This window comes from Hirundo rustica, chromosome 19 (assembly GCF_015227805.2).
Source record: "Hirundo rustica isolate bHirRus1 chromosome 19, bHirRus1.pri.v3, whole genome shotgun sequence".
In the NCBI taxonomy this organism is placed as follows: Eukaryota; Metazoa; Chordata; class Aves; order Passeriformes; family Hirundinidae; genus Hirundo; species Hirundo rustica.
This window is the reverse complement of record NC_053468.1, coordinates 2,526,036-2,552,049: the sequence shown is the minus strand read 5'-3', so window position 1 is coordinate 2,552,049 and position 26,014 is coordinate 2,526,036. Positions and strand designations below refer to the sequence as shown.

General features: G+C 43.4%; 2 protein-coding genes across 4 annotated transcripts; one reads left to right on the top strand and one right to left on the bottom strand.

Moving 5' to 3' along the window:
• Positions 1–3,852: 3,852 nt before the first annotated feature.
• On the bottom strand, positions 3,853–9,283 carry TUBD1 (tubulin delta 1). 2 transcript variants are annotated; one of them, XM_040082492.1, is made up of 9 exons: positions 9,209–9,283; positions 8,184–8,378; positions 7,744–7,891; positions 7,346–7,562; positions 6,607–6,838; positions 5,732–5,896; positions 4,944–5,075; positions 4,269–4,452; positions 3,853–4,179 (listed from the first exon to the last, which is right to left on the bottom strand). In XM_040082492.1, the coding sequence occupies exons 2-9, from the start codon at positions 8,353–8,355 to the stop codon at positions 4,077–4,079; spliced, it is 1,353 nt and encodes a 450-aa protein (XP_039938426.1). In that variant the 5' UTR covers positions 8,356–8,378; positions 9,209–9,283; the 3' UTR covers positions 3,853–4,076. The 2 variants fall into 2 exon arrangements, with proteins under 2 accessions (XP_039938426.1, XP_039938427.1); XM_040082493.1 differs by lacking the exon at positions 9,209–9,283 and adding an exon at positions 8,997–9,081.
• A 152-nt stretch (positions 9,284–9,435) lies between these two features.
• Positions 9,436–24,401, top strand: RPS6KB1 (ribosomal protein S6 kinase B1). 2 transcript variants are annotated; one of them, XM_040082661.1, is made up of 15 exons: positions 9,436–9,638; positions 12,823–12,872; positions 13,432–13,552; positions 13,880–13,948; positions 14,371–14,518; positions 15,114–15,171; positions 15,485–15,585; positions 16,462–16,552; positions 16,746–16,836; positions 17,142–17,249; positions 17,546–17,608; positions 18,357–18,434; positions 19,784–19,891; positions 20,443–20,555; positions 21,047–24,401. In XM_040082661.1, exons 1-15 carry the CDS (start codon positions 9,567–9,569, stop codon positions 21,282–21,284), a joined length of 1,509 nt encoding a protein of 502 aa, XP_039938595.1. In that variant the 5' UTR covers positions 9,436–9,566; the 3' UTR covers positions 21,285–24,401. The 2 variants fall into 2 exon arrangements, with proteins under 2 accessions (XP_039938595.1, XP_039938596.1); XM_040082662.2 differs by lacking the exons at positions 19,784–19,891; positions 20,443–20,555; positions 21,047–24,401 and adding an exon at positions 19,598–19,777 and having other exon boundaries at positions 9,501–9,638.
• Positions 24,402–26,014: the final 1,613 nt, after the last annotated feature.

The following is a 26,014-nucleotide window of genomic DNA, read 5'->3' as shown; positions in this document are numbered from 1 at the left end:
TTTATCAGTTGCATTTGGTTCCTTCACCGAAATTCAGCCTATAAAGGAAAGATTCACAACTTCAAATCACTCCATAAACACAATTGCTGACTTCAGTGACTCCCAGTCAGCTAACACAGGCTGGAGTTGCCCAAAGCAGGGTGGAGAGGAAACTTCCCAATGTTTTCTGTGCAAGCAGCAGAAGGCCAGGCCAGGCAGCAGCAAGCACTTCCATGGAAAGATGGATCCTTGAGGTCAGGATTGTTCCAGGCCATCTGGAAAGCAGCAGCTCTGAATTAGTGCCCAGCTCTCACCACCCTCACAGAGGAGATTCCAGGGAGCAGCCGCAGCTGCCCTTGCCAGCCAAGCCCAGGCAGGATTTGATTCCACCTTCGGCCTGTGGGATGAGGCTGCTTCCCATTTGGCTCCGGGGGCTCTGCTCTCCTGACGTGCTCCTGTAAATGATCCATTACATCTTGGGGACTGCTGGACAGAAGTTCAACCTCAGTCCTGCCATCTGCCCACAATTACACCATTCTCAGGCAACTGAAGTGTATTTTTGTGAGCCTTAAGTAAACATGACATTGTCCATGTAACCAAATATGTACAATAATCATTTTTGCAGAATGCACCCATTTCAGTGCAAATCCAACATGGGCCTCTTCTCACATGCAACCCGTGAAACAAAAGCTCAAGCAATGGTTTTCTGTCTTTTTGTTTGTTTGTTTAACCAGTAGCTTATTTTAGTTTCTCCACTTAGTGCTTTTACTTTTAAAATGGGAATTTTGGCCTAAAGAACACCCTCAGTTTACTAATGTTTCTATCTTACAGTGTAACATTTGGGATTTTTAAGTTTGGTTTTAAGACAAGATTTCTGGCACCTAATTCACACACAGATAAGTGTGGCTCTCTTAGGAGGCACTGATATCTCTCAGACTTGTATGAACATGGGATTAAAATTTACATTTCTTCCATGATCTTTATCATGGAGCACCTTTACTCTAAAAATTGCCTTTATTTCCTAAGGAGCAGCTTCTCCAGTCTCTCCTCCGGGGCCGTTCCCACCTTTTCCCGGCGGCTGGCAGGAGTGTTGGTTTGTGGCAGCTCCTGGAAAGGGTTAAGCGTGGTTGTGCCGCTCCAGGGCGGGGGCTGAGCGCTGCCCCACCCGGGCGGGGGAAGTGACCGGGTCTGCAGGGACAGGATTCCCACAATGCGAGCTCAGAAGGGACCATTGTGAGCCCCAGTTGGACTGAAAGCGCCGGAAAGGCTCCACGGTTCAAATTCAGGATTATCAGCTGCACTTCCAGGCCGTTAAAGGCTGCCGGAGTGTCCGGGCTGTGCCTCTGGAGCGTGGGCAGAGGCTGGAGCAGGAAGCTCCGGGGGAATTTACTGCCTTGGAAAAGCTCTGTCTGAGCTGCCCTGGAGGAAAGGCAGCAGCTCAGTTCCTTTTGGAAGTTCTTTGTGCTCTATCAGATCCATGAATCACTTTCCTGATTCCTCTTGTGCGGTTTTTAAAGTGGTGTCCAGCAGAAAGCAGATTTCCAAATACACTTGGTCCTATTTCCTTCTGGATGTTTGTGCTCTCATTTAATAATATTTATCCATACTAAATTTATTAGCAAATGCAGAAAGAAGTGAATTATTCATTCAAGGCCCTTTTATACCTTGGTGTTTCTCAGTAGTGTTTCAACTAGTAATTTGAATATAATTTCCTCTTTTAATTATTAAACCCTGGTTGTTGTGGGAACCACAGATTTTTTTCTCTTACATATTTCCATCCTTCCTGTGCTGGTACCGAGTCTAAGCTTAAAATCACCAATATCTATTTTTGCCCAAATAAATAAATTATCTGTAACTACGTAGCCAAACACTGACTGTGTTTAAAATGTTTTAGGTTATTAAAGGTTATTTTGACTTTGGTGGGTTTGTTTTGCCTTGATTGTGGGTTGTTTTTTTGGGGGTAGTGTTTGTTTTGGGTTTGTTGGTTTGGTTGTTTTTTTTTTTTTTTGGGGGGGGGTGTTGTGGTCAAATAAATGTTTTCCTATTCATGAAATGTCTGCTATAGTTGGAGTTCTTGAATCAGCTTCCAAGTGAGCTGCACCTGTCTGTTCCAGCAAACAATAGTGAGATTTGGAGCATTGTTCCTGGGTTTATGGACATCCTGTGGGGACTTTGCCTACAACAAGCAAGGTCAAGGCCACTGAATCTGCTGTTCCTGTCTCTGAGCCATTGGCTTGTGCTGACCTTTGATCTACCTCTTTAACTGTAAATGTTAATGAAATGAAGGCCTTCTTCCAGGCTCTATTTACATAATTAATTTCATCAATTTCATAGAGAATTACTCCACCACCTTTTAATGTAATTGGAGGTGGTGACTATTTGAGAGTGGCCGTTCACTTCCCGTCACTCTGACCCTCTCCACATCCTGGGGAAAAAATAAAGGAATCCCATCATAGATCAAAAAAATGAACTCAGTTTGGGAAAGGGTGTGAGAATTTCAGGACTGAAAAACATTCACAGGAAGAAGCTTCGAGATGCCTAAAACAATTCCTGTCAGCCCGTGCTCCAGAGCAGCAAGGGATTATAGCAGCTAAAATTCTAATTTTTGAGTTAGACATCTTACCTGTGTGCTGTGTTTCCTGATATGGCACAAATTCTGCCATCAAAGAAAAAAGACCAAATATCCTGCTCCATTAGCCTGAAGTGCCATAAATAAACAATAAATATGGCTCTGTATCATTCCTAGGTGCACTGAGCACCTGCTGTGTTTGGCTTCATGCTCAGAATTCTGAATACAGAGAGATAACATGAGGTTATTTCTGCAATAAAGTTAGTTATTGCTGCAGCACTACAATGACCCATTGCTCTCTTCCTTGTTTCTCAGGGAACTTACCTGTCCTTAACCTTTTATAAAATTTTTTTACCTGTTCTGTGAAGTGAGAAGGAAAAGGATTCCTGGGACTTGGCCATTTTTTTCATGGAGTTACCTATTCTCATTTCTGATGCTGGAAATTCTGTTTGGGATCTGTTGAAAGCGCCAGGGGAATTTATTTCTGTGTTGCTGAACATCCTGTGCCTTTTGGAGCAGGGAGAAAATCACCATGGTCTCCTTTCCTGACCCTTTGTTCCTGCAAACTCCAATTGCCTGTGCTGTTTGTCTGAACTTCTTGTGCAATCTTTCCTGCAGTTCTTCTGTGAAAATACCCAAATTAGACAAAAGTTGAAAGTGGCAGAACGCAGCAGAAAATCTCTGGTCAGCCAGAGCAGGCCCCAGCTCTGAGCTGCCATCTTTTGAATGAAATGGCACTAAAACCTGAGGGTGCACCGTGAAATTTGTCCATTTGTCAAGGGAAAAGTCTTTGAGATGGATTTAACTCTTAATTTTTGGCCTGTGGGATTATTTCTGTGGGAGAACAGTGTGATATGGGGGGGAATGGCAAGAATTCCCAAAGCTCTGCCTGCCATTAATGAAAAGCTAACAGAGGCAGAAGAGAGCTCAGTGTCACAAGGTAATCTTTAATTCTACTGTACTCTTTTAATTTATTTTAATTCAGTGGGAGCCTTCCCAAATTGTTCCATCCCTTCTCTTGCCAGGAGGGAGCTGCAGCTTCCCAGGGCACCACCTTGTGGTCGTGGCAAAATTCGTGCAAAAAAGAGCCACGTCCTTGAATTGACTTCAGTAATTATAAAATGTATTGTACTTATTATATCAAAGTTCTTACATCTGCAGTCTGCCAGCCATCCTCATCGCGAGTATGTTTAAATAATTCACAAGTTAATTAACTTATAACTTGGAGAAAAACAGGAGCTGTAGTTTTGCTTAGTGAAATGGTCAGAAAAGGATATAGCTACAGTATATAGCAAATGTACTGGAAAATAGGTATTTATTAGATATATTAAATAAGAATAATATGAAAATATGAATATATTCAGTTCTTGCTGTTCAAACACACACACACACACACACACACTGCTCCTAAGACTGAAAAATAACTCCAGTACAGTCATTTACATACTTCAGGATGTCGATGGAAGGCTTTCCAGCTTGGTTCTTCCAGAAAAATCTCTATTTCAGACCATTGTAACAAAGCAATGAATCACAGATTGGTGTAACTGGAGATAACTTGTTCCAGGGTTGTGAAGCAGTCCAGGAAATCTTCCTCCTGGATCCCAAACTTTGTGTACTGGTGAAGGTAAGCTCTGTGTGTTGGAGAATGGGGCAGGCATTAGAAATCAGTGAAGATATTGGCAATTATTAGTGAAGTACCAGCATAATTCTTTTCACTTACTTGGAAGCAAACATATTCCAAGCTTTTCCTACGATGCTGTCAAGAGGTTTCAGCAGGAACTGGCTGTTGCTGACCAAAGAAGCAGACTTTTCATACTTGTTAAATGCTCTGGGAGTTTTCCATGCATTAAAAGCATCCTGAGGGTTTAGCCACGATGTGTATAATGAGGGATCTTGGAAACTTCCTGTAGAAAAACAGGCCAGCCTTTGGACAAAACCCACACTTGATCCCTGTGTGGCCTAATCAGTGCTGCCAGATCACTCCAGGCCTGCGAAAACACCTGCAGAGTGGGCAGCCTGTTGAAAATACAACTTTCAAACAGAATCCTTAGATTATCTAGAAGCACCCAGTGTGGGTAATTCAGCTGCCAGCAATGCTCATCACTCCAGAAACAGCTAAATGTGTTTTCAGACATTATAGCCAAGAATTCCAGATCTATAGACCTGAGTCCCTTCCTCTTTCCCTGAAGTGCTTCAGGAAACTCAGAAGTAAAATACAACAGCCCTAAGCAATTAGACCATGTGGCCCTGGACAGTAAAATGTTTCTAGAGGGAATATCAACCTTGGGAGTCAAATGTGTGGTCTTGGAATGTTCCCACTTGCACCAGATCTGGTTGCAAGCACAGCAGAGAGATGTGAAACCAGACCCCCTGAGGTGCTGTGCTCCTCCCTTACCCAAGTCTGCGCTGTGCACATCTTTTCCTCTCAGGATAACCAGGTTGGCAATGGAAGTGTTGAAGTGCAGGGGTTTGTTTGTGGAGGGGATGGAGGAGCCTGGGTGTGGTGGTCGTACTTGCCAATCAATACCTTTGGGATTTGGGAAAAAGAGACAGAAAAGGAAGTTAATGTTTTGTGAAGATGCAGATGGGAACCATCCCTGTGCCCCAAACTGAGACCACACTGGAGTTTGCTGCGCATGAATGAAGCAGCAATCACACAGCTCCCAGAGAAATCCACTGCTAATCCAGCAGGATTTGCCTGGCAGTCACTCTGCCTGAGAAAATGGATACCTGTTTCTATACTTAGCAAAGCCTCCAGCCCATTCCTTGCATAACTGGGAGCTGTGACTGAATTCTCCATGTAAATTACACGGGAGAGCTGAGCCTGATTTTTATGGGTAGAAGGTGTAAAAAGAAAAAGCAGAGCTCACCATCCACGGAATGTTCCAAAGGAGTTATGTAAATGAAGTGCACAGCCACAAACTGTCAGTTTGGTTTGTGTATTTTCAATAGTTATAATTAACTGAGATGTCTGGAAGCAGAGCAGGAGCAATCTGGGAGCTGCTGTGGCAGCTGAGGGCACGGTGAAAGGAGCAGCTGCTTTTGTGGGGGCAAATTCCTGCTGAGGGCAGCAGCTCCTTTCTGAACTGTGAGCTCCACAAAACATCCAGCTTTATTCCATCTGCACAAAGGAACGCTTCAAGAGTGATGCAGAGTGAAGGTGAGTGACTGGTGCTCATTTACCTTCCTCCATGTGAGCGTTAGCAATGAGTATCTGCCTGAGGTGTTTGAGGAGGCCAGGCCAGCTGAAGGTGCTGTAAGCCAGGGAGCTCTCGGGCATCTGGGGGATGTTCCGCAGGCCCAGCATCCTGAACTCGGGATGTGGCACCAAGGGCTCCAGTAAATCTCCTGAAAGGAGAAATCAACAGCTGCTCATGTTTGACAAAGATATTGCACAGCTAAAATGGGAGAGGAGATGCTCAAGAGATGATGGAGAGAAGATTCTTCTTCAATGGAAAAAGAATGTTCCGAGATTTAGCAATTTCAAAGCCATGCAAACGTGCTGTGTGTTACTGAGTTCTATACAGGGAGTTAGTAGATTTTATTTTACAGTTTAGATCAGAATCTCAAGGACTCTCTCTGCACTCCAAACACTTGTGGAAGTTTAATTTATAAGTAATATGGGCAACCTTCTCTAATTATTTCAAGGTACAAACGTCAGTCTGCTGCCTGGTTCTGCCCAGTTGTCTGCTCACCTCTTCTGACTGAGCAAAACTCAGAACTCTCAGTTGGTTTGAGTTCATGCAAACTTCTAACCCCAAGTGAAATGTGAAACTCAGTCCAAAATTACTGCCCCGTGCAAACTTCCTCTGAAATGTGAACAGGTACAAGGGTGTTTGTGATCACTTGAAAGAGGAGAAACAGGGTTCTTTTGGTAAAGAATGAAACCAGAAGCTGGGGGAATCTATTTTTGACTCTGCTACAACATCAGGATCAAACTTCTAAATTGATCTGTTCCTGCCTTAAAACTTGGGATGCATCCAAACACTTGAGCAAGGAGACTGAAGAACTTCAGCTCCCACCTGAAAGGGGAGGTGTGTGGAGGTTGGGTTTGGTACCTAATGGGTTTCTGCTGTAGCCTGAGCCCCCTCCTGCTGTGTGAGCGGGCTGGAAAACGCTGCCCAGCTGGTGAGCAATGACTTGATTGACATCCCTGAAGGAAATCTGTTTGATATTCATCAGCTGGGCACAGATCTTGTGGATGACATCATTTTCATGGACAAGAAGGGCATCTGATGAGTGGTACAGATGTGACAGAGTCAGAACAGAGTTGTAGTTTTGAACAATGACCTGGAAGCAAACAAAAAAAACCGCACACAAAGAAGAGTCAAACAACTTAATCTCTTTTTAGTTTGTAATCCTCTGGCTCCTGCTGTTTCCTCAGTTATGATTTAGGAAGTGATTCATTTTCTTTGCCAGAGTGCAGAATGAGGTCAGGAGCTCAGAGCCTTTTCATGGAAAGAGGGCAAGACCTGTGAAAATCAGGCTATCCATACAAACATGCTGGAACCAGATCTACCTGGGAACTGATTATAATGCCGAGATGAGAGCATATCAGGAGATTTCTAGTTATATAACAGCTTCCTGCGAATCTGCATCACTTCAGCACCTAAATTATCAGGATTTTTTGGTGAGAATTCTTTAGCTGTGACACTGAGTCACTTGAACTTTTTCAGTATAAAATGTACCCATTTTCCGGTTTATTTCTGTCGTAGATGTTTTGCTTAAAAGCAACCAGTGATTACAAACTTTATAAATAAAGTATTATTATTTGTTAAAAGGCAGTATGACATTCACCTCCCCAGTGGGATAGGGCCAGATCACGTGGTTCAGTACGAACGAGGTTGGAAAAGCATCTCTCAAACACTGGGTCACAAAGGCTCCCAGGCCTGATCCTGTGCCCCCAGCCATGCTCATGATTGTGAAAAATCCCCCGAGCCGGTCACATTTCTCTGCTTCTTTCTGCACCAGATTCATGATTGCTTCTTTGTGCCTGGGCCCGTGAACAGAGTAACTGTGGGGTAACACAAAACAGCAAGGCAGGGTCCATCAAAACAAAAGCAGAAGGGTGAAGTTATTCACAAAGCAAATTTTACTTTAGCTCCCACAGCTGCTGTATTAGCACTCCCAGGGAGTCTGAGCAGCTCATCAGCCTCCAGAATTCCCTCAGGGAAGCTCGGGGCAGCTGTTCTTACCCGTTGGCCCAGTTGTTCCCAGATCCTTGCTTCTGGCAGAAGTGTGAGTGGCTGCTGTATTTCCAGTGGCCAGACCTGGCAGCCATGGATAAAGTCTGGCTGATCACTTTGGGCTCCATGTCAACAAGCACGGCCCGGGCAACAGGCGCTGCACGGGAAGGAAAACAAAATTGGGGAAAATGTGTGAGTTATTTAGGTGGGATGGATGGATGGATGGGTACAAGGTCCCAAGGTTATTCCTCCCACCCACTTCAGCCAAACTATTAATGGGACAATACAGAAAGGATCTGGCCGTGCCCTGATTTCTGCTGAACCATTTATTGTGCTAAAACCAAATCTGAACTCCAGAGAGCACCGGCCTTTCATGAAATAAGCAATTTGATGTTTCTGTGTGCTGCGATCAGACCCTGAGAGGAGAAAAGAGCCCTTCAGGGCTGTACCTCCAGATTCCTCCTCGCAGAAGAAGCGCTCCTTGCAGGAATCTTGGTAGGATTCATTCTCCTTCTGGGAACACAGCCCGTGGGTGCCACGGATGTCACTGCAGAGAGCACTGAACACCTCATGCCCAATCTGGTTCCCACACTGCCCAAGCTGCACCGTGACAATTGACATCCTTATTCACTTGGTATTTAAGCCTGGAAAATAAAATTATTTGTTTTCTCACTTTTGTTTGGTAAAGCAGGACGGAAACAGGTAATTATAACTCAAGAGTTACAGGACTAGGATGCAAAATTGGAAATCTTAAGCCAGTTCAAAAATGTCACTGTTTTCCAGTTGTGAACTGCACCAGGCCTGATGCCAGAGCCTGCTGAGGTGACAAAAGGATTCCTTGGAGAATTCCCCTTGTTTCCACCACACAGAGCAAAGTGTTTGACTCCATCCCGGGATGTTTTGACATTTTTCCCCACTCAGCATTTGACAGCATCTCTGCTTTCTCACTTTTCTATTCTTTCACAGAAACAAGGTCAATTTTTTTTAAACGCTCTTGGTTATTCTGGGCTGCCGCCGCTCACTCCCGTCCCATCCGTGCCGCAGCACTCCTGTACCGGCACTCCCTGGCTCGCTGCCCGTGCCTGTAACGCGTTCTGCAGGCAGGTACGAGCTCATTGCCATTCCCGGGCCCGATTCCAGCGCCGCCGCCAGCCCGCGCCGGGCCAAGCCGGGTGGCGCTAGGACACCGAGTCACTCCTCACGCAGAGAATAAATAACTGCGTTATTTATGTGCGTTATTGTCCAAAGCGTACGATACCGACCCTCCCGTGCCCGATTCTCTCCGCGGGGAGCCCCACTCGGGAGAATCCCCCTCAGGGCCGGTCTCCCCCTCAGGGAACACCACCGTGTTTCCGGCGCTGCCCGCCCTCACGCCCCTCTGTCCCGAGCCCCATCCCTGAGCTTTTCCCCTCAACAGCCCGTCCCGGCATCCCGATCTGGGTCCGGGTCCCGGTTTCGGCCCCTCAGGGCTCACCTCATCCCCGCCGGCTGCGGCCGCGCCTTCGAACCGCCCGCGTTGCGCATGCGCAGAGCTCGCTCCGGGCAGACGGGCCCGGCGCTCCCTCCCGCGCCGGCTTCGCGGCGCCCTGTGCGCACGCGCCGCCCTCGCGGCTTCACCGCGGCCTGTGCGCAGGCGCCGCGCCGGGAGCGGGGCCGGGCGGGCGCGCGGGGCGCTCACGGCGCAGGCTCGGCGGGGCCGGGCGGGGCGGGGGCGCAGGCGCGCTGCGGCCGCGCAGCCGGTGATGGCGGCCGCGGCGGCGCTGCGGGGCGCGGGCCCATGAGGCGGCGCAGGCCCCGGGCACCCGGCGGAGCCAGCGAGGGGCGGCGGCGCCATGGCGGGAGTGTTCGACATCGACCTGGACCAGCCCGAGGACCCGGGCTCGGACGAGGAGCTGGAGGAGGGGGTGAGAGCGGCGGCCGGGCCGGGGAGGGAGCGGGGGAGGCCGCGGGGCCTGAGGGGGGGAGTGCGCGGGAGGTGCCGCGGGGCCGGGCGGGGGCCGCGCTGAGGCGGCGGCGGGAGCGCGGCGAGACCGGGTAGAGCCCGGACCGCCCGCCCTGCCCCGGTCCGTCCGCGCCCGGAGCGGCTCGGGGCTGCGGGCACCGCCGGGGCTCTGCCCCGCGGAACTTCGGCGTTGGGATCCCGGCACGGGCGCCGCAGCGGGGCTTTATTTTTTATTATCATTTTAATCTTTTTTAAATTGTTTATTTATTGTCACATGTGCGAGCGTCAGTGCAGGAATGCCGATCTTTCTGGAGCTGTGTAAATTCGCTGCTCTCGCGCCAAAATTAAAAGCAGAGGTTTAAAATGCTGCGTTAGGCGGGTCAGCGGCTGTTTGCATCTCGTGCTTTCGTGAGCGGTGCACTTGATAATGTGCAGTTTGCAGCTCGTGATGTTCATCTAGATCGTGTCAAAGCTTTGGGGGGATTTTATTGCATCATCTCTGTTCATATGTTTCTGGATCTTCTGTTGCCTTTTGGTATTGTTTTGTATGTTAACGGTTTGCTGTTGCTCAAATTGCCACTGCGTTTATTTTCTTCTCTTTTAAATACTAATGACAGTCTTGGAGCCTTTGAGATCACAGAACTGTGGAACGATTTGGGTTGGAATGGACTTTAAAGATCACCTCAGGCCATGGGCAGGGATACTTTCCACATCCCAGGTTGTTCCAAGCCCTGCCCTTGGACACTTCCAGGGATGGGGCAATCACAGCTTCTCTGGGCACCCTGTGCCAGGCTCTCCCCACCTTCCCAGGGCAGAATTTTCCCCTAATATCTAATGTAAACATCCACACTCCTGTAAAAAGTCCCTTCCATGTTTGCTGTAGATTCCCTCCAGGTACTTCCCTTGGGAGATGAGCAGATACTCTGTTACCCACACTCCATGTAACCTGTACAGACACTGACAGCTGGAGGCTGGAAAGCTTCTCAACCTGCAGGGAGAGCTCTGCCTGTCACCTCAATAATCAGTAAAACTTGGCTTTAGAGAACGTCGCTTGCATCACCCTGTTAACGCTGCCAAGAACAGGTTCTGAGCGAGGTGGCGAGAAAGTTGAGTTTGTTCTCTCCTGTGTTCCTGTAATTCGGTCTCATGGAACAATTAAACCATTGTGGATTTTAAAACCTTGCCATGACTGACTTGGGCAACCTTGGTTGGTCTCAGGTGCGTTTTGGCAAACAGATAAAGGAGGGTGAGAATGGGCTTGAGGTGGAAACAACCCAACAGCAGGAATTGTAAGAGCAAGGATGGAGGGGGAACATCAGGAATGTGTGAGGGGAGCGACATTCCAGGGGAAGTTATCTCCACGGGGTGTGTGTCCTGCAAGGACCAGAGAGAGGAGATGAAGGAATGAGCAAGGGGGACACTCAGGAGCGTGTTGTCAAATTTCTGGTGTTGGTCGCTGGTATCTCCCAAAAATTGTGAGTCCAGGAGGAGCCCAGACAGCTCAGTCGTGGGTTTAAGTAGGCACTGCCATCCTGGAAAATCTGCAGCTGTTGTTTAAAAGGAGTTCCCTCAAAAGCCTTGTGGTTGTTTGCGCTAATTATTACGGTGAAAAAAGCCTCAGCTTTAATTTAGGTGTTTGTAATAAATGAAACGATGTATGGACTGAAGGGCTGGTGGCTTCCCAGTGCCTTTCTTGGTGTTGTGAAATGAGAGGAAACCCTGAAAAAAAAATAGCAGAATGGTATCTGAAGTGAATTTTGGTTAAATTAATACTGAGAATGAAACCCAAAGTTCACAGGAGCGAGAGCAGCACACGTAAACTTTGCCAGAACCGTTGGGTAACAGGAGGAGTTGCTCTGGGAACTGAGGGGTGTTTATTCTCTGGGTTGAATTTTTTAAAATTCATTTGTTGGCATCTGAGAGTAGGGTCAAGGGCAGCTTCAGTGGCTTTTATTGTGAAACATGTCAATAAGCTGGATTTCTCTAATAAATGTCAACAGGAGGACATGAGCTGGCAGCTCTCTGAGCTGGAAACAAACCTGATCTTTTGGACTCCTTAATTGCCTGTGGTGTTAGTAGGTGGATCCAAGAGTTAAATTCCCCTTTAGATCACCCAAAATAAACCAGCCTCTGTAAACTTTAACGTTGAAATGGTCTGGAAACTGTTGAAAGATTCGAGTTTTCTTTGGTTAGTGTTTTCACTTGGATAACATTTTGAAGTGCACTCCATGGCTTGGGCTGATTTTTGCAGATGTCAGTGGGTTTTCTTTTTCTTCTGCTTCTCTGAATTTCACAGGTCACTCAATATATTTATATTCAGTCTGTGGGTCCCAGGCTGTTCACCACAAACTCACAGTTGTTATTTTGTGTCCATATTTTTTAAAATAAGAATGTGACAGTACAGTCTGAAGCTCACTAGAAGCTTGCCTGTGACATTCTATTCGTATTCATTCCAGCTGTCTGCTGCCTTTGCATTTCTTTTGCCATGTAGAGCCACAGTTAGAGGGAAGGGATCAGGTTAAAAATTCTTTGAGGAAAATATCTCTTCAGAATTAAACCACATTCCTTAATGATGGCTGGTTCTGATGCTGAAGTGCAGGAACATCTTCAGTACTGATTATTGGTCAGGAAATGTGTTTAACCTCAGAGTAAAGCTGGATTCTTTCATCACAATTGGGATTTGATTTACCAATCTAAAACAATAAAACCTTCTCAGTTTGTTTCCAGTGCAGATGAGTCCCAGTTCATCTGTTCACATAATCTTTGTTATTGCTCTAATTTGCATAGTACTGCAATAGGACTCAAAAATTTCCGTGTAAGAGGAATTTTAAAGAGAATTGCAGTACCTTAATGTTCTTCAAGTTCACTTGGGGGTGTGAAATTGTAATATTTAAGTGGTTGAATAGCAATGCAGCCAGGTAAGACGGTGATTTCCTGTGTCACTGTTTGAGACACATGGCAGTACTGCAAACCTTGCTCAGAATTGAGTAGATGTTTTGATCTTCTGCTGATAATTATTCCTGACCTATTTAATTATATAGAGGTTTTGTATTTTCAAACTTAAAAAGTTGCTAACCACATCATGCATTTATTTTTAATGCTTTCCTTTTTCTAATTCATCTTTTTTCTACCCTTCTCATCCCCAGGGTCAATTAAGTGAGAGCATGGACCATGGAGGAGTCGGCCAATATGATCTGTAAGTTGCTGCTAGAAAATATTCCGTATCATTCATGCCAACCACATATAACTTCTGATTTTGTTACATTGTTAAGGTAAAGAAAACATTTTGTGGATGTTTCAGTATTTCCTCACGTTAAAATTTGCCACTTGTATCTTGAAATAATAATAATAAAAAGAATTCTGGTGAAAGCTGCTGTTTGTCTTTTGATCCTTGTTTCTCCTCTTGCCTTTGAATGATATTTGTCAAATGGATATAACCATATAAAGAAATACCTGAGTCAGTTTGAGGTTTTCATCCTCTAAACTTAATTCTGGTGTAACGCAGAGATGTATCGTGCATTAAATTGAAGGTGTTTGAAGGAAATCTTGATGCTATAAATCCCCCAAATCTGCAGGTCCCCTTCTCAGTGCAGGCTGCAGCTTTGCACACACACTGGACAAGAATTCCTGGTGCTGGGAGCTCTCCCCATCTCCCAGGCTGTCACTGTTCGCTCAGACAGACAGGGAGTCAGTGCTTTCATCTGCTCACTTCTCAGGACCAGCTAGACTCACAGCCTTGTTCTCCTTTTCTGCAGTGGGATGGAACATTGTGAAAAATTTGAGATTTCAGAGACCAGTGTGAACAGAGGCCCCGAGAAGATCCGCCCGGAGTGCTTCGAGCTGCTGCGCGTGCTGGGCAAAGGCGGCTACGGCAAGGTCAGCAACCCTCCAGCAGCAAATCTTCAACCCTCAGGGCTCCCTTGCTCTGCTCTCATTTCCCCCTCTCTGAGAAGTCCATTCTGCCAGAGGGAGGACGGGGTGGAACCAACCCCAGCTGCCAAGGTGGATGTCGAGGTTTCTGGCAGAGCCTCACCCGCTGGAAGCAGCAGGGAATGTCCCAAAGTCATTCTGTATCCAATCTCTGCCTCTTGCCCTGTGGTTTGGGGGTGATCTCCCCTCTCTCTCTTGCACAACTTTGCTTTTTGGCTTGTGGCGGTTAATGCAGCTGAAATACGTGATTGCCATTGTGTTGGTGTTGTTTAGGTGTTTCAAGTACGAAAAGTAACCGGAGCAAACACCGGGAAAATATTTGCCATGAAAGTTCTTAAAAAGGTAACCTGAATTTCACTACTCTTGAATCTAAAAAAAATATAAATCTGTCCCCCCATTTACCTTTTAGAATTATCTAATGATTAATCTACCTAAAAATAAGTTTTAGGATATATACAGTTTTTACTCAGAGACACAGGGAAATAGAATTAAACTTCAAACTTTTCTGTCTGGGTGGTTCTCAGCAGCTCATTTAAATAGGTCAGGAGGTCCTTTCCAACCCAAATTATTGTGTCATTCTATGAAATAAAGACTTAAACTTCTACAAGAAAACTCTTATGTAGATGATGTGGTGAAATGTAATTTTTTAACGCTGTTGCTAACTCCTATGTAGTGTTGTAATTTAATAAACTCAGAATTGAACTCAGTGGAAAAGTCTGCCTTGTTCAGCATGTTCTGTGCTCACATATCCCTGCTTTTTGCAGGCAATGATTGTAAGGAATGCCAAGGATACAGCTCACACAAAAGCAGAGAGGAATATACTGGAGGAAGTGAAACATCCCTTCATTGTAGACTTAATTTATGCCTTTCAGACTGGTGGAAAACTCTACCTCATCCTTGAGTATCTCAGTGGTCAGTATATGACATTCTTTTACCTCCTTCTCAGCGGTCTTACACAGTCAAGAATTTGGGATTCTTACCCTATAATAAAAGGCCAATTGATGATAGCTTGGTGTCTTAAACTGAAACAGGTTTGTATTAAAAATACATGGAATAACATGAATAAACTCTCTAATTCCATACAATAGAGAGGAATGAAACATAAAATAGTTGTTTTTCATGACAGTACAGGAGAGAAGGGGTTTTAAGACTTTTCCTTGCACTAGATTTGTCATTTTTGTGTTGCAGAGTTACCTGAGGGTTTAGTCCTTGCAGGTTCTTTGTGACAGAAGAAAGTGTTACCTTTATTTCATGGTTAAGGAAACAATTTTTTCAATCTGTAACAACAAAAAACAGGCAGAAATGTTCTTGGTTTTTAAATGCTGATTTCTTCAGGCTGCTGGAATCCTGAGGGTAGCAGAATAGTGGCTCAGTTGTTTTTTCATGAAATAGCCTGTTGTACAGCAGGCAAAAATACCTGTTGCTTATAGCTTTCCTAGAAAACAGACTTTTGACTGACTGAAAATGATACTTTTAATTGAGTACAATCTATTTTTTCTCATGACAGGAGGAGAACTATTTATGCAGTTAGAGAGAGAAGGGATATTTATGGAAGACACGGCTTGGTAAGCAAAGCTATTTTTGTAAATTAATAGTTTGGGGTTTTTTTCCAAGCGCTTAAACTATATTTAACTACTCATTCACTTCGGAGTGCAGTGAAAGAGCAGTTCAGTGGGTTTGGGGAGCGTGTACATGTGCTGTCCTCACCAGTTTGTGCTGGTGGAACTCCAGTCTTACAACAGAGGAGAGTCTACTGCTGGCTGCTCAGTGAGGCTCTGTGCACAGGGCTGTGGTCAAGGTTTGGGGATTGAAAACTGTGAAAGACTTGCTGAAGAGGCTCTTGCATGATTGAATAGGTCTGATTTTGTTTCCTTTCAGCTTTTACTTGGCAGAAATCTCAATGGCACTGGGGCACTTGCATCAAAAAGGAATCATCTACCGGGATCTGAAGCCAGAAAACATCATGCTTAATCATCAAGGTAGAACTCCAGTCATGAGTCAGGCTGCCAGCCCTCTGAAAACAATTCAAAGGTCACAACACCTCAGTTTGAGGTGAATCTCCTTAGGACAGTGGCAGGGTTGTTACCACTCCTGGGATAAATGAAGAGCTCCCAGAGCTAATTGCCCTCAAACACTTCTTCCTTGGTTTAACAGCCCCCAGCAAGCTCAAGTTCCATGGACCCAGGCGTGTTTAGAGTGGTTGATTTGCCATTTCTACACCTCTGGATTTATTTCTTCTGCTGCTGGATCACTGTGAAGTAGAACCTGTGACATTTCAGTCAGTGAGGATGGCTGATGGTAGGAAAGGCAGTTGGGGTAGGATGCCAAATGATCTGTGGCTGAAATGACTTAGCCAGCAGCTGACACTTCCCACTGACAGCAGTTTCAGTTTCTGATTGCACTGTTCCAGTGACTGTGTGACACTGATTTGTCTGGCAATCTGTAGCACCCAGAATTTTCATGTTTTCTTAAACAACTTATTTTCTTAGTCTGAGTCTTTGTACTGAATTATTCAGAGCGCTTTACAGTTTGCCGAAGATCGTTCTGTGAATTTTGAAGCAAGCAGTAAAATTCAGTAACCTACTTTTTTAGCTAAACGATGCTCTACAGTCTTTAAGTTTAAATAAATTTGCCTCTGAGTACATTTTGGTAGTTTGTCAAGTGGCAGCACTTGGTTTTCTCTCTAAGTGTGATTACCTTGTTCTATTTTATGGCTGCATTGCTTTGTCAGACCATATGTGGAAGCAACTCAGAGTAATTCCGTATCCATGTTAAAAATTCCTAATTTTTCTCAGTGTTACTTCTACAAATGGCAGAATTCTGACAAGTCTTAAATTTGATCTATTTAATTTCAGGTCATGTAAAACTGACTGACTTCGGGTTATGTAAAGAATCCATTCACGATGGAACAGTCACACACACATTCTGTGGAACAATTGAATACATGTGAGCTGCATGATGAAATACAAAAGTATTGCTCTGCTCTGGGGGTAATGGCTGTGTTTTGCCTTCTTTAACTGTGTTCAGTCACTTAGGACAACTTTACTTGATAAATGGGGTTTTGTTTGAAAACTAGCAGTCACAATTAGTATTAAGCTCATTAAAACACTTTCATTTTTTTTGATTTTTCTGCTTATAGGGCCCCTGAAATCTTGATGAGGAGTGGGCATAACCGTGCTGTGGACTGGTGGAGTTTGGGGGCATTAATGTATGACATGCTGACTGGAGCAGTAGGTGCACAGTTATAATTGCACGTTTTTCCCTTTGTAGCTTTCCTGCTTCCCTGTACCCTAACTCAGCTGCATGTAGAAATACATATATTGCGCATATATATATATATACATACATACATACTGCAAGTAAGAAAGAACTAAAATACAGCTCTCAAGTTTGACTACAGACATGAGCTGCTTTTATCCAAGCAGTGTCTATTTGCGGTAATTTTATCTGCTTTATAAATAAATGAAATGAGTTATGTGTACACAAAGATCTGAGCAAGTCCTTTTTTTCCTCTTGTTTCATTGGTGCTTTCCAGCCTCCTTTCACTGGGGAGAACAGAAAGAAAACAATTGACAAGATTCTCAAGTGTAAACTCAACTTGCCTCCCTACCTCACACAAGAAGCCAGAGATCTGCTTAAAAAGGTAGAATTTTAATGACTGTCAGTACTTCATATGTATGTGGAAAATAGAAATATATTGGTACCACTGTGGCTGTTCAGTTCCAGCTTGGTTTATCACTGATTAAGTCACTTCTTTGCTGAGTGATACAGAAAGTGATTTCCCTTGAAAACACAACTGTTTTCAAGTGAATGCAGATTTTTCTGATTGTTCTGTATTCATTCTGCACGGTACTCATTGAAGTGATGATTCATGGCAGAACTAGTCTGGTTATAACAGAATAACTAATTCTGCTTTTTTGGATGTTATTTCTCATCAAGCTGCTAAAAAGAAATGCTGCCTCACGTCTAGGAGCTGGTCCTGGAGATGCTGGAGAAGTTCAGGTAACTTGAACTTAAATTGAGAGTTCTTAAATTACCTCATTGAAAAGAAAACAGCTTTGAAGGTACCTCAGGGAAGGAGAGTGTCTGTCTTGAAGGGTAAGGAGCAGAAAGGCAGCCACATGTGACAACTCATCAAAACCTGAAGTCTTTAAAGCTTAACAAAAGCAGCTGTCTGCCTAGTTGATAATTTGAGATTTGGAAAATCACTTCTACTGCAAGACAGCTACAGAAGAGATTTTTTTCTAGTAGTTGCACAATGCTAATTGTGCAGCCCTGGAAGGGTGAGGATACTCTCAGCAGTCTGATGAAAAGCTTGCTAACCTTGTATTAGTGCAGCTCCTTGAAGGGAAGAGTGTGGCATTCCAGCTTGACTTTGTTTTTGTGGTGACATTGACAAGTATTAAGAGAGTCCTCCATATTTCACAGTTCTGATCATTTGTCATTAATGCGGTGTTTTGTCATGCTTTAACTTCTGAAGTTGGAAAATGAGAGGTATTTTGCATTTAAACTGGCTTTTTCTAACACTTCCAAGGAAATGGGGACATGTTGTCTGGCTTGGAGGTGTGATCTCAATTCTCAGCTCTTCCAGCTACTCCGAGCTAGTGCTGCAGAATATTCTACACTGAACCAAATGTGATTTTGGAAAGAAGCACCCCAGAGAAAGGGTGTGGACAGCACATGTTAATGGTGAAACTCTGGGCTTTGTGCCCTGCAGCAGGTGCTGACTGTGCTGCTGTCCCTCCTGCAGGCTCACGCGTTCTTCAGACACATCAACTGGGACGAGCTGCTGGCGCGCAAGGTGGAACCTCCCTTTAAACCCTTATTGGTACGTACTGGGAGTACTGGGAGAGAGATATTCCCTGTGTGCCTTTAGCAAAGCTCTTAATGAAGCTTAGAAACGTTCTCTTTACAAACTGGAGTGCCACTGATTCCTGGTACTTGAGTTACATCAGCTCAGGGGATAGATTCACTCTCAGTTCAAGCTGGCAGATCTGATCTAGCACCTGATCTGCTTCACTCTGAATTCCTCCTGCTTCTGACCCGTAGGTTAAACAGACCTGCAAGTGCAGTTCACCCTGAGATCAGCTTCTAAACCCTCTACAGTAAGTCAGTACTTAGTTTCAACTAGATAGAAGTGTTAAGCAAAACAAAATGAAATCACCTAATTCAGCATTTTCTGTGGTTGCTTATTAATCTTCACAATGCATCTTGTGCATTATAAGCAGTAGTTAGAGTTTACCTCAAACCAGTGATGTGATAAACAAGTTTTTATTATCCCATCTTACATTTGGATGGTGTCTGGTTTTCCCTCTGGGTCCAATCAGCTCCAGCAGCTGTGGGTATTGGCATCTCTATAATTCCCAGCTATTAAAATTCTCACTTAAAACTGGCTTAAGCATCACTAATGTCAAGCATTCTACAGCATGGGGACTCCAGACCTTTTGCCCCTCACCCTTTGGAATCAAATTCAGAGAGACTCAAGACTGATACTTCCAAATATTTATCTGAAGGTGGTTTTGGGTTTTTCTGCTAGCAGCAATTTTATGGAAGTTTCTTGTATAAACCAGATGGTTTTTCAACTAGTGCTTCCATGGTTGCATGAAGGCCTGCAAAAATGAAAACCTGCTGCCTTTCCAGAGGCCCATGGGAGTAAAGAAGGGATTTTAGAATTACTGCTGTTCTTTGAGCAGATGAAACAATATTCCTCATAATCACTTATTCCAGAGTTGTCCTTTGTCCCTCAGACTATGCACACTTCTATATCTGCAAAAATGGGACAGAACTATATGGAGAGGCCTCCAAAAACTAAGTAGTTGCAACTGTTCTCTACTGGTTGTGACAAGGGCTGAACTTGCAAGAAACTGGCATTGTATTTCTAAAAGTTTTTGTTTGTAATTTGAGATTTTTTTTTTTTTAAGGCATCTTTTTAATTTGTGTTCCTTTTTGATCCATAATTTTTTGCCCCTCCCCCTTGCCTTTATTTCTCAGTGTCAGTGCCCATAGTGACCTCCCACTGGCAGCGACAGGATTCCGACACCACTCCAGGGTTTTCCTCCAGCAGAGCTCTGCCAAAAACCCATGGAATGAACTCCATCCAGAGGCTGCACTGCTCACCGCTGAGCCATTTGGTTGATATCTGTAATATAAACCCTTAATCATTTTGTTTTTGCAAAGCAATCTGAAGAGGATGTGAGCCAGTTTGATTCAAAGTTTACACGTCAGACACCTGTTGATAGCCCAGATGACTCAACTCTCAGTGAAAGTGCCAACCAGGTCTTTCTGGTGAGTGAGGAGTGACTGTGGCCGGGGAGGTTTGCTGCTGGAAATGGGGGCATTTCAGCTAAATCCATTCCTTTGACTCCTAACACCTTGAAGCAAACTCTCATAACTAAACCCAAATCCTGTACCAGGTTGGAGGTGTTTAAAGGCAAAGTTGGAAATACTTTGGTTACTGCTGACGTTTTCTTTTTCCGGCAGCCAACAAACTGTGCTGCCCTTGTGGAATGTCAGCGTTCTGATTGAGAGTGGCACCGTGAGCCCTGCACATGGCATTGCTTTCACAGCCGTGCACAGACAACAGCGGCCACTCTGTAGAGCAAAATTAATGAAATTGAGTGTGCCTGTGGGAATTGTGATCTGAGGAGAAAGAGCTGGGGTGTAGCAGCTCCCTGAGGTCCCACTGTTTGCTTCAAGGAGTGTGTAAGGGTTCTTCTGTCTACATTGATTCCTGTAATTTTCCTATAATAATCAGATTTTCCTAACTGCATGCAGTTCCTGAATTCCTGAATGCGGACCTTGCCTGTGAGTTGCAGTGCCTTTTTCCTGTTTTGCAGGGTTTTACCTATGTGGCTCCATCTGTACTTGAAAGCGTAAAAGAGAAATTTTCTTTTGAACCAAAAATTCGATCACCTCGCAGATTCATAGGTAGCCCTAGGACACCAGTCAGGTACTTTATCTTCTTTTTCTTTTTTTATAATACACTTTTTGACAAGTAGTTGAAGCAGTAGAAATAAAAAATGCAGCCTTGCTTCTGAGTAAGCCCAGTACTTCCATTAGAAGTAATTCTGTTTTATAAACCACATTATTAAAGATCAATCTGTGGTGTTGGGCAGCACATGAAGTTCTAATTTGTTGCTTTTCAGTGCTGAGCTTCAGAGTGGTGACTTTGGTACAGCTAAAACTGTTTCAGAACATCCTAAGCACTAAAGAATCGTGTTAGTACAGAAAACCCCTCCTGCAATCACCTCGAAATGAGAGAATTTCACAAGAGACTGTGGTAGAAGCCAGACATAGAAATTTCTCACAGTCCTGGAGGTGGAAGGAAGAATTAGAATTACTTCTCCATAGGCATTTGAATGCAGTTTCCTGCAGAGTCAGGAATATACCTTGGTGCTGTGTATGTGTCCATCTCTGAATTTTGTATTTCTTGTTTTAAAGCCCTGTAAAGTTTTCCCCTGGGGAGTTCTGGGGAAGAGGTGCTTCTGCCGGCGCATCCAACACCCAGACACCTGTGGAATACCCGATGGAGACCAGTGGAATAGAACAAATGGATGTGACAGTCTGTGGAGAGGCTTCAGCACCGCTTCCAATCCGGCAACCAAACTCTGGGCCCTACAAAAAACAGGCTTTTCCCATGATTTCCAAACGACCGGAGCACTTGCGCATGAATCTATGACAACACCATTTCTGAAAGCCTTGGAGGGTGGAAAACCAAGAACGGACATGAGCCCCCTTGAAGTCTGAAGTTTGAGGGCTTGCTTGGTTTACTTTGAAAAAGTGACGATATGAAAGAATCGGTCATTGCACAGAGAGAGACTCGGAAAGCAAAGAAAAACGGATTTTTTTTTTTTTTCCTGTCAATCAATGGTGCATAAAAAAAAAACCCAACAAACTTTAGCAAATGGTATTGCAGAACTCTAGGCACATCATCTTACTGATTCCAGTGACATCTTCTCACCTTATCAAGGATCTTTCAGCTCGAGAGCTCGAAACTGACAGTATTAAGGGGCAGGATGTTGCTTCAGAATCACTGGTGTAGTCGTGAATGTGTCGAGGAGGGTTGGCCCTTTCACTAGGCAGAGTTTGGAATGCCTGCAGGCTTGCAGCTGAGGGGTAATTAGCATGCAAGCGTCGTTAAGCGGTTTCCTACAATGGGGTGGAATCAAAGAGGAAAGCTAAACTTAATTGGTGTTTCACATTCAAAACATCATGAGGTTTTTTTTATATATATATATATATATAAAAATATATATTTTTCAAATAGATTTTTTGATTCAGCTCATTATGGAAAGTATCCCAAAATGACAAAAAAAAAGGCAAGCTGAATTGGTTGCTGTGAAGAAAGTTCAAGGCTCTAGTTCTGATTCTCCTCCTCATGAACCAAGCAATCAATCAATGAATCACTCACTGGCCGGCCTGGCAGTGTGGGGTGGGAGAGAACTGCTTTCCCTGCTTCCCCAGCTGAAATCCCCCTTTGTTCCTGCAAAGACAAATGGATCCAATCACACAGCAGTGCTGCTATCTTCTAGGCTTTACTGGAAGCCGTGGGCTCACACACGTCCTGCTTATTTCATGCCTGTCCTCAGCAGACATTTCACTGGGAAACTTCACTTTTGTACACGCTGGTCCTCAGCTGGGCAGCTCAGATTCTTACCCACAGAGAGATCAACAGGGAGCAGAACACAAGGTCAGTAGAAATCTCTAGGAAGTACCACAGGAAACACAGACAAATCCTCCAGAGTATAAGGAAATAAAATATTTTTGTAACCAGTGGGTAAGAATTTGAGGATTTTTTTTAAATTATTAATAATAATGAAAATTTGCTTATGGTAGTTCCCTGCCATTACACATTTCTAAATTTATCAACATTTTTTTTTTTCTATGCTGGGGCAATAAATTTGCTGATTGTATGAGAAAAGTGTTCAATGGCCTTTCAGTGAATGTCTTCCACAGTGGGTCAGAACTTTAGCAAAACTTTAATTTAGCAAACATGTTCTTAAGGACACTATTTATGTTTTTAAAATTGTCACGATCTGTACAACTGACTTACAGGTACAAAGAATAAAATAAAGGTAAAACTTTACCTTACTTTAAATACTTCCTGCCTTAAAGAGAAAGCATTTCCATGAACATAGCTGGTGAAAGGGTTAATATCTGCAGAGCTTTACCCTAGAGTTAGAGTGTGGATGGTGTGTGCGTGTGTGTGGAGATGATCATGCAGCTGCATACAAGTCCTGTCACTTTTTGCCTGCCACACGTTGCATTATCTTTTAGTCAAACTGTGCAAAGTCTACTTCTGGTGTTTCACAACAGTAGGGATTTTTTTATTCTAGATTCTGCTTACTCTGTGGATACTGAATCTTTTTGAGCCATAGGATCCAAGCCATAAAACTCTGTAAGCATTGAATCCGATCACAGTGCTCTTTGCTAAAACTGGCAAGGCAGAAGGATTCAGCGAAACCTTGATGCTAGCAAAGAAACAACACAAAAAAATGGTTATGACTGAGCAAAAATTAGGGTTTCTTGTTTTGGTTTTTTTTTTTTAACTTCCTTATAAGCCTTTTATTGAAAAATATAAATTTTTTTCTTTTAGTTTGAGCAGGAAAATCAAGTTACCTTACAGTGACATACTGGAAGATTGCCATTGTTCAGTTGGTGACGTGGCCACGGGTGATTTTTGTGGAACCAAAATCCAGGTGCTCAGGAGTGTTTGCACTGGGCCTGTCTGCAAACACACAGCACCTGGACTTTCCTGACATTCACTGAGGGTAAAGGAACTTGGTTAAAAACAACAAAAGAAGTTTTTTAGAGGCAGATCTCTCTTGGTCCTAGTTACAGCTAACAGTTGGCTTTTTGCTTGGCTGGATAGAACTGTCCAGTGGAATGGGTTTAATGGCTGGCAAGAATGGCAAGAGTTGTTTGTCTGAGTTCACTGATCAATTAATTACGAACCCAACCCATCGGTTTTCCAAGGAAATTCCTTGTGCTGTCAATGTTTCAGCCCGTAGATTGTAAGTTGAATTCCCTACCATAACTGTGAAACTTTGGGAGTGTGACTCAGACAGCAAGCACACACTATGCAATATGGTTTATCCTGTATTTATTTGTAAAAATATCAGACATAGATCCTCTATATATATATATAATAGTGTCAAAATTACTAGTTGTGAACTAAGGGGAGTGGAGTTCTTGCTCCTGTCTGGCTATTTCAGATAAGTGCAGAATGCATTGAATATTGGAGAGCTTAACAAGTGCTTTCTTTTGTTCATTTAAAAATGTCTTAAATTTTTCATTAGAGTATAGAATCTTATTTTTTTTATTTTGTACAAGCTGCGCTTTTTTAATTATAATCACTGAAAAATTCACTATAATTTGATTTTATAGGATTTTTGTAGCATTACAAAAATATAGTAAAACTGAGGTTAATACCTGTTGTGGCTAACCATATAAAAGTATTAAATCTTAAACTTGAACAAAAGTCATATTTTTTTTTACTAGATGTTAAATAGGGAAATATTTTGTTCTGCAGGTCATTATCAGAAAAGGTTTCTAGGTCAGCTGTGTTACCAGCAGTTTTTCTTTTTCCCATTTGATGCAGAAACTATTCTGGTATAAGATATTCAGAATTCCATAATTTTTCTCTGTGGGAGTGATGCATACATTTGACGCCATTCGTGTACTAAATTGTAATTTTGGGAATGCTGGAATAATTCCTACCAAGACTGTCTTAATTGTGCCATCTGACATTTGAATGTCCTCCTGGTATTAGCTCATAATAAAAGATAAAAATCAACGAGTCAATTGTTCTTTTGAATATCCCTTTTTTTTTTTTTTTGCCGTGCTGTTTAAAAGCTGAACTGCTGGAGAACATTTCATACTGGAGTTCACTCTAAGTGTACAGCGAAGTTTGTTTTGGGTCTGTTCTCTTTTCAGTATTAACTCCCAACCTGCTCTCTGTGTTAATCAAAAAGTGCATCAAACATTGAGGAGGCTGTTCTGGTTTTAGGGCAGAAGTTTGGGGTTTGCTTGGTTTGTTTCAATTCTCTCTACAGCAGGCTCATTGCTGTTACATTTTCCCAGTTCAGAGGGAAATCCTTTATACAAAGGAGAAATCATCAAGAATAAGGCAAATGACTTGAATCATTTTTCCTGCAGATCCTTGTGTGCAGGTCCAATATATGAACTTCTCCAGCTGTTCTCTTCTAGACTAAATCCATCTGTAGCTGTCTGCAAGAACACCCTTGAGCAGAAACAAAGGTAATCCCCAGCCTGGGTTTCATCTCTCACAGTTTACTGCAGCTAAATATGCTCAAGAGCCAAATAAGGTGGATGTGAATAGCAACTAAATGCAAATTTAAACATGTTAATCCGAGTGACCTCTTTGTTTTCAGGGAGCGGGGAGGTTTTAATTATTACAGGAAATGTAAATCATTGTCTTTCCTGAGAGCTCTGACGGGAAGTGGAGCAGGAATTCCCTCAGAACTTAAGACACGAGAGAGGTTCTTTCTGGTGCTTTTCTCTGGGTTCTTGGGCTCTTAAAAAGTGGCTGTTGATTGTCCTTTGTCACCTTGTGTGTCCCTGCAGACTCAGAGCTGCTGGTGTCTGTGTGTGGCAAGCAGGGCAGTGGCCCTGGCCTGGATCAGGAGGAGTTCCATGGATCACAGAGGATGGCATTCCTGGATGCCAGGTACTCACTTTTTCCCTGTCTGTAACTAAGATGAGAATGACCTGTTTGATTTATGAAGTGTAAATCTAAACCAGTTCACAAAAATCTCGTTTTTATTCTTGATTTTTTTTTTTTTAAATAAAATAAGTTTGTTAAAATTACTGGGTTTGGATAGAAAAATCAACAGAAAGAGAGAAGAGAAATTGTTCCCTGATCCCTGTTTTTGACATATCTCCACACTTACTCAGTTCTTACTACAATGTTACTACAAAGACCTAAAGGATTGGAGTTGATTTAAAGCACTGACACTTTGTTGTGCTCCATAAAATAATCTTGGTGGGCTTTACAGGCCAGATGTAATAATATTTCTTAGCTTGAATCTTCCATCTCATTAGATTTTTATTCTGAGTACTGGATTCTTCCCTTGGAGCTGTACCTCTAGGATATTCAAGTAAGTGTTTCACTTTTTAATTGTTTTTCCTGAATTTACAAGTTTTCTAAATGTCTTCAGGCAAGACAAGCTCAAGTTAAGGTAACTAAATGTAACTGTTCCTGTAACAGAATCATTTGAGTGATGCTTTCTGTCTTACCTGAATAGCAAAGTGGAAAAAGAGAATCAGGGAAGAAAGTGAGGTTACACAGAAGTTAGTGCTAGAAATAACATAAAAACGAATCATGAATAAATTGTAACATTCAAAGGGTTTTTGTTTTCTTCAAGGAGAAAAACGTACCTGGCAGTG